Genomic DNA, 13994 nt, shown 5'->3' with positions numbered 1-13994 from the left:
GGCCCAGGGGTTGGGGACCACTGCATTAGAGGATGAGAGGAGCAGACAGATTAATGCCCATATGCTACAACATTATTAATTAGAGTCAGGTTGTTCACAAGATAGATAATTTTATTGTAACAGTGGCAGCCGTTAACTGAGTCTCTTTTAGAAAGTATCTAAAGGCTTGAGTTGAAGAGAAGGCCCACTATGATTTGCTCACATTCAGTGGAGAAGGGTCACTAGAATTAGAGCATCAAGTTAGAGAAATGTTAAATGTTTTCTGGTTTGTGTAGGTTTCCCATCCATTTTTCCATTCAGAGCAGAGATTTCTTCTGTGAAACCCCTGAATGATGGTCTTTAAGAGCAGGTAATTTGTGGCTCAGTGGGAGTTTCACCAACTATATTACAATTATATTTCTTTGTGCAAATATGCTTAATGCATTTCGGCCAAGACAGGGATAGCATTAGCCAGCAGGTTTTCTACCACATGACTTTTAATAATTATGTCTCCTTTAATCAATTTACACCAACTAATGCTTAATTAGGAGTATCAGCAATCAACTGCTAAAAATGTCCTTAACAATAGACTGGTAGAGTCAGAATAACAGGAGAGATTGAGAAATCAAACTTCCTGGTTAGCTGACATTTAAAAATTCACATTTTATTTTATTTTTATTGATTTTAATTTATTGTGTTTACATATTCTAGTGTCCTCCCAAATGCATCCCCCCTCCCCGTATTCCCCTCAACATTCCCTTTGTCCCCTCCCCGCAACGCCCTCCCCCCCTTCCCTCCAGGATTATCCCATCCTATCCTATAAGGCTGGTCTCTTGTAAAATATTTTACAATTCCTCTAAAACCCATGATCTCATCTTTCCTGATCCCTATCGCTCTCATATAGCACTTCTGCTCTGCAGTATAGCTATCTATGTTCTTTTCTTATCAGTCACTACCTCTCCTGCCCTTAACCCTGTTCTGTCTCCTAATGCTGGGCCTTTTAATCTGTGGATTGTGAACCACCTAAAATTATACATAAAAATAGTGTTTATGTAAGTACAAATACATTTTCCTGAAGAAAATCCATTTTTTCATCAAATTCTCAAAAAGAGTCTGAGACTCACAAAAAGTACGGGACCCAGTCTAGGGGAAGGACTGAGATTTAACTATCCTGGAGCCTCTACAGTGCTTAGCCTCTACCATTATAGGGATAAATATTTGTTGGTTTAAAATTTTACTATTAAATCATAAAATCTATGTTAGGTTTTTGTTTAATGCAATGTTTTAAATTAATATTTTCTTCATACAATTTCCTCATTCCCTTATCTTGACACAGACTGTCTCTGAAAGGAGGATAGTGGTTACCAGGTGCTGTGGGGAGGAGGACATTGAGAGTTATTGTTTAATGGGTACACAGTTTCAGTTTGGGAAGATATGAGACTTCAGGAGATGGATGGTGGTGATGGTTGCATAATAATGTGAATGTATTTAATGCTACTCAACTGTTATTATATATTTCACTGCAGTAAAAAAAAAATACTGCTTTTTATTCTCATATAATATTAATCACCTATAACAAGCAGACTCTTCACCAGATGAAAGGAATAAGAAAACATACTGGTTAAATTTTAGGATATAAGAAAGAAATCCTCAAAGGAGAAGCAAATCTTAACCCCAATATACATGTTGTTGGTTTGAGAGTCTAAGCACAAATTAAAACGGGATGATACAATCATAACTCCTGTTCAAACAGGGGAGCTTTTATCTGAATAAATAAAGGTAGCTGCTTAGGGACTTCCGTTTATCTGTGTGAAGCAAATTAAATTTTTTCACGGTACCAAGTCACAACTCAGGAAATAAATGATAATTTAGTCCAATTTTATCAGTGCATTATCAACACGAATAATGTAAGCATTTTGGATACCTGCAATAGATATTCCAAGGTGTCAGGAACATATTTTAAGTCAATAAACATTTAGTGAGTATTACTAAGGTTGAGAAATATACAAGTCTCAAAGCTACTTTAAAAAAAGAAAATGCAGGCTATATATATAATCAGCATACTAGAGTATACTTACTGGAGTATGCTGATTATAAAGAGGAAGAATGATTTTCCTGTTACTTCACTTTACTCCCATCTCATATTTTATAGTTTGCCTCACTGAAGAAATTATCAGAATCCATTAGTTTGTGAATATATTTAAACATTAAAAATATCCATGTTGACATGCTATTGATATTTCTAAACAACATTATATTTTATCAAAACATAGATTCTCAACCTTTTGATGATTAAATGTCAGTGATACATCTTGGTTATTTATTACCAATAAATAACTGATTTGCAAAGATATTTAAGTATTTCCCAAAAGTCCTTATATATAAGAGAGATTTACAAATATTTCTTCAGTGGAATCTAGGAAAGTCCTTAGAAACAGGTTTAACATAAAAAGCTAACTGTGAATACTGAAATTCCATATCATAAAAAAAAAAATACCCAACTGTAATGAAGCATTGTATATTTGAAGTAAGCTAGTATGTTTATTGCTCTGACTTTAACATTACATAATTAGCAGAATATAAAAATTTCCCATAGGCCCTGGCCGGTTGACTCAGTGGTAGAGCGTCCGCCTGGCGTGCAGGGGACCCGGGTTCGATTCTCGGCCAGGGCACATAGGAGAAGCGCCCATTTGCTTCTCCACCCCCACCCCCGCCCTCCTTCCTCTCTGTCTCTCTCTTCCCCTCCCGCAGCCAAAGCTCCATTGGAGCAAAGATGGCCCGGGCACTGGGGATGGCTCCTTGGCCTCTGCCCCAGGCGCTAGAGTGTCTCTGGTCCCGGCAGAGCGACGCCCTGGAGGGGCAGAGCATCGCCCCCTGGTGGGCAGAGCCTCGCCCCTGGTGGGCGTGCCGGGTGGATCCCGGTCAGGCGCATGCGGGAGTCTGTCTCTCCCCGTTTCCAGCTTCAGAAAAATACAAAAAAAAAAAAAAAAAAAAAAAAAAAAAAATCCCATAGTTACATTTACCAAAAGCCAAAATTTCCTAATATTTACTCTTATTTAGGGGTATGTATGAAATAAATATTTATTTAGTGCCCACCAGGTATCAGGTACTATGCTGTAAGTACTAGACAGCTGTGAGCCCACACAGTAGTCCTACCTAAATAAAATTTAATGCTATTGCTTTTCTAGAATACAGATTTACATCACTACCTCTTCAACTTTATGTTTTTGAAAATGTAATCATTCTAATAATAGTTCGAAAATTCAATTTATGAATCTGATCTGTAAAGGAAAATTTATAAATTATTATGTTTTCCTGTCACAAAGTTTGTTTTTCTGTATGGCAACAGCAAACCACCAAAGATAGCACAAACTACTTTAAGCTTTAAGATTTACCTGAAATGGGAATATTCTGTGAGACTGACAACTGCACATCTCCGGTTCCTGGGGGCATGTCGACAACTAAATAGTCCAGGTGACCCCAGTCTACCTAAAAATCAAGATGATGGGAAAAACATCATTTTATAATAACTGCAGTAAAAATAAATGTATTAATAACAAATATAAAATAATAGTTTTCACTAGAGCATTATTAAAAGCCAGGGACTGTGCCAAGGATAGATATATGAATGATAAGGTTAAATTTCCAAATGATGCCCTCCTCTCCCACTATTCACATATGCTAATGATGAACTAATTTTACAATAGGCTTCTACTCAGGACCAATTTTTTTCTTTGGGAACAGCCATATTTTACCTAAGAAAGCCAAAGGAAGGAAGGAAGGGAGGGAGGGAGGGAGGGAGGGAGTGAAGGAGGAAAGAAAATGATTTGACTTTGGGTAATAGGCATACAACATAATCAACAGTTCAAATGCTATAGAAATGTTTACCAGTAAACCTATGTACTCTTGTGGATCAATGTCATCCTGTTAAATTTAATTTTCTAAATAATTTTTAAAAGAAAATTAATAATAAAAGTATGTGTAAAAAGATATGAGAGAATAATAATACAAATATAGCAAAATGTTAAAAATTAGTGAATCTGGGTAGAGGATATAAAGATGGGAGTTCGATTCTTGTAACATTTCTGTAAGTTTGAAATTATTTCTAAATAAAATGCTAAAAAAACTAAACAAAAAAGAAAAATACCAGAAAGCTGCCTGACCAGGCGGTGGCACAGTGGATAGAGCCTCGGACTGGAATGTGGAGGACCCAGTTTCGAGACCCCGAGGTCGCCAGCTTGAGCGCGGGCTCATCTAGGTTGAGCAAAGCTCACCAGCTTGAGTCTAAGGTCACTGCCTTGAGCAAGGGGCCACTCACTCTGCTGTAGCCCCTGGTCAAGGCACATGTGAGAAAGCTATCAATGAACAACTAAGGTGCCACAACGAAGAATCGATGCTTCTCATCTCTCTCCCTTCCTGTCTGTTTGTCCCTATCTGTCCCTCTCTCTGTCTCCTTCTGTCTCTGTCACACACACAAAAAAACCCCAAAAAAACAGAAAGCCTTAGCTTTTGTCTTTTGCATGAAAGCCCCAGCATTTTCTATGGCAGATCCTAATAGAATTTTTTTAAGTTTATTATTTTTCTTTTATAAAACACAAAAATAATGAAAACCAAAACTTAAACATAAGAAAATTTTAGAGATATAACTAGAGTTTCAATACTATAATATTTTGATTATTTGTTTCTAGGCATTTGTCTAAGTATCTACATCTAGAAATTTCAGCTATATAACCAAGTCCTTAATGTTCAGCCTCAACTGGACAGGTCTCAAGGGCACCTCAGGCTCTTTTCTCTTCAGAAGGACCTCCCTCTGAGTCCCCAGTCCCAGTGAAAGGAGGGTGCTAAGATCCCCTCAGTTGCCAACTTATTTCTTTCCTTTCTCTCACTGTCCTAGTCACTTATTCTGCCTTCTAAAACTCTCTCAAATGTATCCACTTCTCTTCCTCACTGCCAAGAACCTAATGGAGGTCACAACCAACTGCAGCGAAGTCTTTGAACCAATCTCTCTGTTCCAGCATTGCTCATCCAGTCTGTTCCTAACACCAGTGAAAAATGGTCCATTAAATAAAATGCAAGTTGATAATGCCAGTGTTTGTTTTTGTGGGGTTTTTTGCTTAAAACTCTTCAATTGGTGTTAAGATAAAGTCAGAGTTTAAGCTCCAGAACACTCTGCTTGATCTTCTTCATTTGCTAATTCCCCCTCATTCTCCAGATCCTAGCTTGAAATTTATTTCTCCTAACTTCCATTAGATTAGATATGGTGTTCCTACTATATACTTCTCCTATTCATTTATTCATTCATTCATTCATCATTCATTCACTCACTCAATCAATGTTGAGTACTTACTATATATTATGCATTGAGTTAGGTATTGATAATTAAATGGTATCATGGTCCCTAGCCTCACAGAATTTATTATATAGAGGGAGACAGACACATATTAAGCACATAATGAAATAACTTGTGCAAAGAAAAAAAGGTTAGTAAATGTGAGAAACTAAACAAAAATCTCTAGCAGTAATGAAGGGAAACGGTCACATTCATTTACTATTGTTTCACGATCTGTCTTCTCATGAAACTATCGGTGCGTTAGAATGCCCGGCACAGAATGAACACACTGGAGATGTTTAATAACTTTTCATTCAAGGACAGAATGAATAAATGAACACATGCAAAGGTTCAATACTTTTTTTAACATAAGTGAAAATCACACTGTGTATATATTATCCCATATCTTGCTTCTTAAAATGTAATAATGTGAAATAAGTCTTTTTAATACAAGCATATATTTTTAAAATTAAAAGTTAGATGATATTGGCTCAAATGGATTAACTCATGTACTAACACATGTATGCAACACATATTTATTCATATTTGATTAGGTGCCAGGCACTGTTACAGGTCATTGGGACAGAGAAGTGAACAAATAAGGTTCTAGCCACCATGAAACTAACATTTTAGTATAGGAGACAGACAGAAAGACAAACAAATTAGAGTAAAAACTGCTATGAAGAAAACAAGTATCCCTTACTGTACAAAATGATTTGGTTTCTGATTCAGATATCCTAATCAAATAGCAAGAAATATTTTAAAACTATTTTCAATTCCTGAATTTCAAAAAGTAAGTAGTAAAGTTCAGATAGCAAAGTATTCATCAAAGAATTTCTTCAAATCTCTTCAGTGGCCATAGTCAGATAGTGAAGAATGCTCCTGACCAGTAGAGGGAAAATGGAATCGCTGTGGGCGCTTCTTGAAACAGGGAGGTCAGAGCCCTGCGCGCAGTGAGAAGCTAATCGATGGGGTTATCTGAAGGAAACCCTTCCAGGCAGAAGCACAGCAACTGCGACGGCCCAAGATGAGGCGTGTGCTCGGCACACTCAGGGTATCACTAAGAGGACAGTACAGGCGTTCTAAAATAGCATGCCCCCAACGTAGGTCTCTCTTCTCCTCTGAGCTCATTTTTCTTTGAAACATTTATTTTCCCTTAAAACATTTATAGTGCAGACATTATACATTAACTTGTTTTAGGGGAATTCTATGATATTTCCTAAATACAAGTACTTGATACTGGTTTAATGACACATTTTAAGAAAATGATGAAATGATGAACATGAAATAGTTTGTTTTCAATATAGGGTTTCTTGGTTTGAAAAATAGCTACCTCAAAGTCACCCATGACCATAATATATGAAATTATCTACAAAAAAAGATAAATGACATTTTTCATTTTATATCCTCTGCACTACAACTCCCAGCACTGGCAGACTGACAAGTCTTCATTTCAGAGAACATCGAAGGACTGCTGCTGAGAATTTATCATGTTGTTTCTTGGTATTTAATCATATTTATCATGTTGGCTCCAATTTCAGAAAAGAAAACTGTTATTAAAGCTCCAAGGAACTAAAAATACTTCACTGTTAAGGTAGTTAATTTCAGATGACTCTTAAAGTGAATTTAAACTATCTGAAAGAAAGAGCCTTGCCCTAAATTTCCTCACACACAGTAGGCATTCTACAAAGGCTTGTTGACTTGAACTGAACTGAACTGAATTGACATTAGGATCTGAGTTCCAGTTTTATAGCATTCATCAATACTAACTCTGAAATATGTTGGCTGCCAGGAAATTCTATTTCTCTTCTAAAAAGCCATCAAAGCATTGATTTTAGAATTATTTGGGATTCTTCAGATTCTACCTCATGTTTGTCCACTCGTATAAATGTGTCACTAAATGTAGGGAACCATTTACGGTACCAGCAAAACACCCAGGTAGCTCATTTAGTAAAACCCAGAGGCAAATCCAGATTTTGTGTGGCCTGCTGCATATACAATTCAGGTGGTCCTCTCTAAGAATAAGAATACAAATTCAGAAATGCAAAATTAGGGATAAAAGTAAATATTTATTGAGAATGTGAAAAGAAATAACCATAAAATATTGGAGACTTAGTGATTCAAGTTCCTTTCTCTGAGATCACTTGAACTAAAATGTTTACACAGAAATGCTTTCTGACTATGACCTGCTCCCTCTCTCAGCCTGGAACATTTTACAACTCCCAGCATCTGTAGAAGCCCAGGCAAGTGTGCAACCCTGAGCTTCAGTTTCATTAGCCTCATGGGGCCCCTACTTCTTCTTTTCTTTTTTTTTTTTTTCATTTTTCTGAAGCTGGAAACAGGGAGAGACAGTCAGACAGACTCCCGCAAGTGCCCGACCGGGATCCACCCGGCACGTCCACCAGGGGTGACGCTCTGCCCACCAGGGGGCGATGCTCTGCCCATCCTGGGCGTCGCCATGTTGTGACCAGAGCCACTCTAGCGCCTGAGGCAGAGGCCACAGAGCCATGCCCAGCGCCCGGGGCCATCTTTGCTCCAATGGAGCCTTGGCTGCGGGAGGGGAAGAGAGAGACAGAGAGGAAAGCCCGGTGGAGGGGTGGAGAAGCAAATGGGTGCTTCTCCTGTGTGCCCTGGCCGGGAATCGAACCCGGGTCCTCCGCACACTAGGCCGACGCTCTACCGCTGAGCCAACCAGCCAGGGCGGGGCCCCTACTTCTGATAAAACCTTTTCAGCTCCTCTCACGCTCCAAACTAGCATTGACTGGGGTAAATTTAGGCTATTATGTTTTCTTCAAATAGTACTTCATATTTTTATATTTTAAATAATGCCTGATAATCTAAAAGTAAATCAAAGACTCAAATAAAGGCAATTAGCTCTTTTCTGAGGAATAACTGGGAAATAAAAATATATCTGATATTTGAGCAAGTATGGTACTTGATCTTTTTCTGGACATCAGTTATAAAGAGTGTGGTGCTATGAATGAGAAAAGAAGATGGGCCTTTTAATTCTATGAACACTCCTATTAAGAAGCTGCCCAAAGCAGCAGCAATCAGGCCTCACTCCAGAGGATGCTGGGAGCACAAGTGCAAAGAGGCTGATCGGGAAGTGTTGGAAGAAAGGGTCGCAGATGCATTCTGTTTCTGGTTTCTTGGCTGGCTGAGCAGTTTGCCAGTCAGGCTCCAGGGCAGCAGTTTCCCTCAGCAGCACAATACAGGCCAAACTTAAATAGAGTTAACACACACTTCTCCAAAGCAAAGGTAGAGTGTCCCCCCTGGGCCAGCCAGCAAGGTCAATGTGAACCAGGTGGAAATGACATCAGTAGGGGCAGACCCAGGGCCTGGGGAATTAGGGAAGAAAATCGCTGCCAAGAAAGAGAGGCAGAGCTACAGCCTGCTGGAGCCAAAGTAGTAGCCAGGAAGGATTAAACTTCTAAAGAAAAGAAAAGGGTGCAACTAAAAGAAATAGAAAAGTATGAAGCAGGAGAAATGGGACAAAAATCTAGATTAAATAATAAAAAGTGAGGTATATCCAGGCAGCCCATTCATACCATGCTTGGAATATATCCACAGGTGATAGAGCAGATTCTTAAGGAAAGTCAGCCTGGGCCAGACATCACCTCTTCATTCCTGTCTGCTCTTAATTACTGACTGAATAGTCAGTTTTGACTCTTATGCTCTCTGGATTTATAACCAGTAGATCTCAAAGCAGTGTCTGACTCTGGCCATATACTTCTTGCTAAGTCTATCCTGTATCTAATTTCTGCCATCTGTTCCTGACTTCCTGGTTCTCCAACCCCAGTTAGGCACAGTGCTATACTAATAGCAAACAGAACAGTACTTGTGCTTTGCTTGGAATCCCCAACATGAAACCATGCCACTACTGGCATAGGAGATGCAGCTAATCTTGTCTCAGACCTATGGACAAATTTGTCAGGCAAATTACCAAGCTCCTAAGATTTTTTGATCAACTAACTTTCAGGGTTTAGAATGGGTTTCCAAGCTCTAAGAATTCTAGAGTAATTTTTTTTTTACCAGCCCAGCTTCAATGTAACCTCCCTGACAGAAGATGCTATTCTTTCTGCACTTCTGGAGTCTCTCTCCACATATAGTCCTTCCATAATGCCTAACCATATTCAATCACATCTCCCAAGTGATTCTATGCAGCAAGCTGCCTCTTACAATTGCATTATACTACTAAATTTTTTCCATGTGAGGCACCTTTTATATACAATATAAATCTAAAATAGAACATGAAGTATCTTTCTTTAAGTCTGAGCCATAGTTTTTGCTCTGCCCAGTGGACTATTATAAAATCATGCAACATTGTATTTTCATTTCAAGAAGAAAATTGCTATAAAAATGAAATTATTTAACTATAAATACTACAATAAAATTCTGAATAACAAATATTTCTACTTGAGTTGATGGCCTACTGATTTGCGGAAATAAATGATGCAAAAAATATATTAAACTTATCCTTGAGATTGTTTTGATAAGAGCTCACCCAGTTATAAAATAAGAATAGGACCTGGCTGGTTGGCTCTGTGGATAGAACATTGGCCCAGGTTCGATCCCCAGTCAGGGCACACATGAGAAGCAACCAGTCTATCCAATGTATTACTGCATGCTAGGGATGAGCTGAAGAGCTGTCCCACTTGAGTTTATTTCTTCAATTTAGTTACCTATAATCTGGGGTCCTGATTTTGAGCCTTAGATGGAATTTGAGCATCAGGCGGAATTGGGCTACTGGCTCAGTAGATTTTATTCTAAAAATTTTAAGATGAATCATATTGAACAGGAAACCAAGAAAACTATAGCTCCATATGCAGTTATATTTTAAGTCTGAGCTATTATAATGCAGCTTTTGGATTTTAAATTCTGACTCAGACATTAATTACTATGGTTTTAAAAAACCCAGTACTGCAAAGGGGAGTCTGGCAAAAATCAAGACTATAGCTGGATACAGACAGGAATTCAGATATCTATTCATTAAATAGAGGAATATTAGTCTGGGAAATTGGCGTATCTAAATTGCAACCATTTGTGTTGCTAACTAGCTATATTACCATGGGTCAGCTAATTAACCTCTTTGAACCTCAGTTTTCTTATCTATAAAGTGTTTTAGATTAAATAATCACTAACTTTCCTTCCAACTATTTTTTTTTAAGTGTAACTATGATCTGTTTGTATAAAATGGAAAATATTTGTAAGGGATTTGCTCACAGAAAAAAAAGTGAATAAAAGGCACTTTTACACAAAACACCAAAATGAAAAAACAAACTTCTTTTTTTAAGGGTGGGGGGGAACACTTTATATAAGAACAAGAAAGCTAAAAGTTATTTGGTCTATTTAATAACTTATATTATAGCATGATATTTTCTTTGTAAATTTAACTGCATTTTACAAAAACTTTAGGTTTAAATTTGCATTAAACTACAATCTACTCTGACTGCCATCCTGAAATATCTCCTTCTAGCTCATCTAGGACTTAATGTGTTATGTCTTTACAAAACGTCATAATTTACAAAACAGATGCATTCTGGAAAAAGTTGTTAAGGAAATTGTCACTGAGGTGAGGAGCAGGGAGGGGATTCAACCACTAACCCTTAAAGGTTCAGAGTTCTAATACAACTTTCCAACGATTACGAAACACTCTATAAACACTCACGGCAGGGATATTCTCAACCAACAAGAGAAAGCTCAAATCATTTGATGCCTAACATCTACTCAAATACGAATTTTGGAAGAAAATGGTTACTTAAGAATATTCTCACCTGACCAGGTGGTGGTGCAATGGATAGAACGTCGGACTGGGATGCAGAGGACCCAAGTTCAAAACCCTGAGGTCACAGGCTTGAGTGTGGGGTTGCTGGCTTGAGTGTGGGATCAGCGACATGATCCCAGGTCACTGGTTTGAGCTCAAAGATCACTGGCTTGAAGCCCAAGGTTGCTGGCTTGAGCCCATGGTCACTGGCTTGACCAAGGAGTCACTTGATCTACTGTAGTCTCGCAGTCAAGGCACATATGAGAAAAACAATCAATGAACAACTATGGTGCCACAACGAAGAATTAATGTTTCTCATCTCTCTCGCTTCCTGTCTGTCTGTCCCTATGTGCCCCTCTCTCTGTCAAAAAATTAAAAAAGAATATTTTCTTTTGCTATATAAGATTGGTTTACTTTTGACTTTATTACTCAGACTATGAATATCAAATATGCTTTGTTTTCTGATTTGTCTTTAGTTTGCTACAAGCATTGCTATTTATAAGACCTCTCTCTATTTTTAATATGAACAAGGATCTACTAAATTATAAGGATTTGAGACTCTAGAAATCTATTTGAGTATTGAAAATAATTAAAAGGATTGTATCTATTGAATAATTTTTGTCATCTGTGTTTTTAATAAGGAAAGGATTCAACACTGTTTCAGTGGTAGGCATAGGGTTGTGTGAAACTGTCAATAAGCAGGTTAATCAGTCAGCTATCAAAGTTTTATTATTAAGTCACAGTTTGAAATTAACCAAGTTGCTTAACTTTTCAATGCCTCTGTTTCCGCATCTTAAAATAGTAAAATAGGCCCTGGCTGGTGGCTCAGTGGATAGGACATTGGCCTGGTATATGGACATCCCAGTTTGATTCCTGGTCAGGGCGCACAGGAGAAGCAACCATCTGGTTCTCCACTTCCTCACTTTCTCTTTCTCTTTCCTTTCTAAAGCCAGTGGCTCGATTGATTTGACCATGGCCCCAGGAGTTGAGGATAGTTCCACTGGAGAGCATCAGCCTCAAGCACTAAAAATAGCTCAGTACTTGAGCACTGGCCTCAGATGAGTTGCCAGGTTGATCCAGATCGTGGTACATGTGGGAGTCTGCCTCATTATCTCCCCTCCTCTCACTGAAAAGAAGAAGAAGAAGGAGAAGAAGAAGGAGGAGGAGGAGGAAGAGGAGGAGGAGGAAAAAGAAGGAGGAGGAGGAGGAAGAGGAAGAGGAGGAGGAGGAAAGGAGAATTTTAGAGCTATAAGGGATCCTAGAGATTATCTTGCCCAATGTCCTTATTTTACAGATAAAAAAACTAAAACTCAAGAATCAAATAAGGGGAGACAAGACAGCAACAGAGTAGGTGGGGGCTATATTCACCTCCTTCAGGACCAAACTGGAATTACAACTAAAATATAGAACATTCAACCTGATTTACCAACTGAAGATTTATTGAAGATAAGTCTTATAACCAAGGATTTACAGAAGAAGCCACATCAAGACTGGTAGGAAGGGGGAAGACATAATGAGCTGGTTCCAGCCTCACTCCCACAAGTAGCAGCTGAGATTCCAGAAGGATATCTCAGCTTCAAAAGTTTCTCTTGAGAAGAGTGGGGTCTCACCCCAAGCTGGGCTCCCCACCTACAACACCAGAGCCAGAAAGAGGAGCTCACATAACATCTGGCTGTGAAAATCAGCATGGATTTTATCCACCAAGAAAAGTTGTGGAACCAGAGGACTATCTCAGGAGAAGAGTCTCAAAGACTTGATACCCATTTAACTGTGTCAAAGATTTGTCAGTGCTATTCAAGAAGACACTGAAGAGCATCACCTAAGAGACCGTTTTGAGCAGAATGGGAAAACTGAAGCGACTGAAATCATGACTGACTGAGGCAGTGGCAAAAAGAGAGGGTTTGCTTTTATAACCTTTGATAAGGATCACTCTGCAGATAAGACTGTCATTCAGAACTACCATACTGTGAATGGCCACAACTGTGAAGGAAAGCCCTAGATAAGCAAGAGATAGCTGGTGCTTCATCCAACCAAAGAGGTCGAGGTGGTTCTGGAAACTTCGGAGATGGTTGTGGAGTTGGTTTTGGTGGAAATGACAACTTTGGTTGTGGAGGAAATTTCAGTGGTCGAGTGGCTTTGGTGGCAGCCATGGTGGTGGTCCATATGGTGGCAGTGGGGATGGCTATAATGGATCTGGTAATGATGGAAGAAATTTTAAAGGTGGCTGAAGGTACAATGATTTTGGCAATTACAACAACTAGTCTTCAAATTTTGGACCCATGAAAGGAGGAAACTTTGGAGGCAGATGCTCTGGCCCCTATGGTGGTGGAGTCCAATACTTTGTAAAACCATGAAACCAAGGTGGCTGTGGTGGTTCCAGCTGCAGCAGGAGCTAAGACAGTGGCAGGGGTTTTAATTACTGCCAGGAAACAAAGCTCAGTAGGAGAGGATAGCCAGAGAAGCAACAGGGAAGCCACATGTTGGGCAGATAAAATATATTATGCTTACTTTGTTAAAGATGGCGCTGCCCACACAGAAGCCATCGCCCAGGTGATGTTAATGTGTTTTGGGGGCGGGCTGTGGGCAGGCAGGATCCTTGTAGTCTGGGGCCTGGTTTTGGATTAAGCCTTTCCCACCCTTTTTGATGTGGGGTGGTACAATCCCATCATGCCTCAGATAAGTGACTTTGTATTAGAGACTTCCCTATTTTGTATATTGGATTAAAGGTCTGGATTTCTACATTATAAAATGGGGGCAGAATGGGAGCTTGCTCTCTTGGTTCCTGAGATTATCATTAGAGGAGAGAGAGCAGAGAAAGGCCACGTGGAGGAGGCCAGGAGAAGCAGCCAAGATGATGGAGTGCTGAGTGAGAAGCCAGTTTGTGCAGAGCTTGTGCAAGGAGAAGGAAGGAGATGGGGAACA

General features: G+C 39.1%; 1 protein-coding gene and 1 pseudogene across 1 annotated transcript in view; one reads left to right on the top strand and one right to left on the bottom strand.

Annotated features, from left to right (window-relative positions):
• The window catches only part of NUBPL (NUBP iron-sulfur cluster assembly factor, mitochondrial), a 267584-nt gene that overhangs the window by 69767 nt on the left and 183823 nt on the right, over window positions 1-13994 (bottom strand). Inside the window, exon 7 of the mRNA XM_066277680.1 lies at window positions 3375-3468. Within this exon, the coding sequence (XP_066133777.1) occupies window positions 3375-3468 (94 nt within the window). The remainder of the gene's footprint in view (window positions 1-3374; window positions 3469-13994) is intronic.
• On the top strand, window positions 12759-13525 carry LOC136333941 (heterogeneous nuclear ribonucleoprotein A1-like; annotated as a pseudogene).

Source organism: Saccopteryx bilineata, chromosome 4 (assembly GCF_036850765.1).
Source record: "Saccopteryx bilineata isolate mSacBil1 chromosome 4, mSacBil1_pri_phased_curated, whole genome shotgun sequence".
In the NCBI taxonomy this organism is placed as follows: domain Eukaryota; kingdom Metazoa; phylum Chordata; class Mammalia; order Chiroptera; family Emballonuridae; genus Saccopteryx; species Saccopteryx bilineata.
Note: the sequence above shows the minus strand (reverse complement) of the source record. Positions and strands in the feature narration are given on the sequence as shown.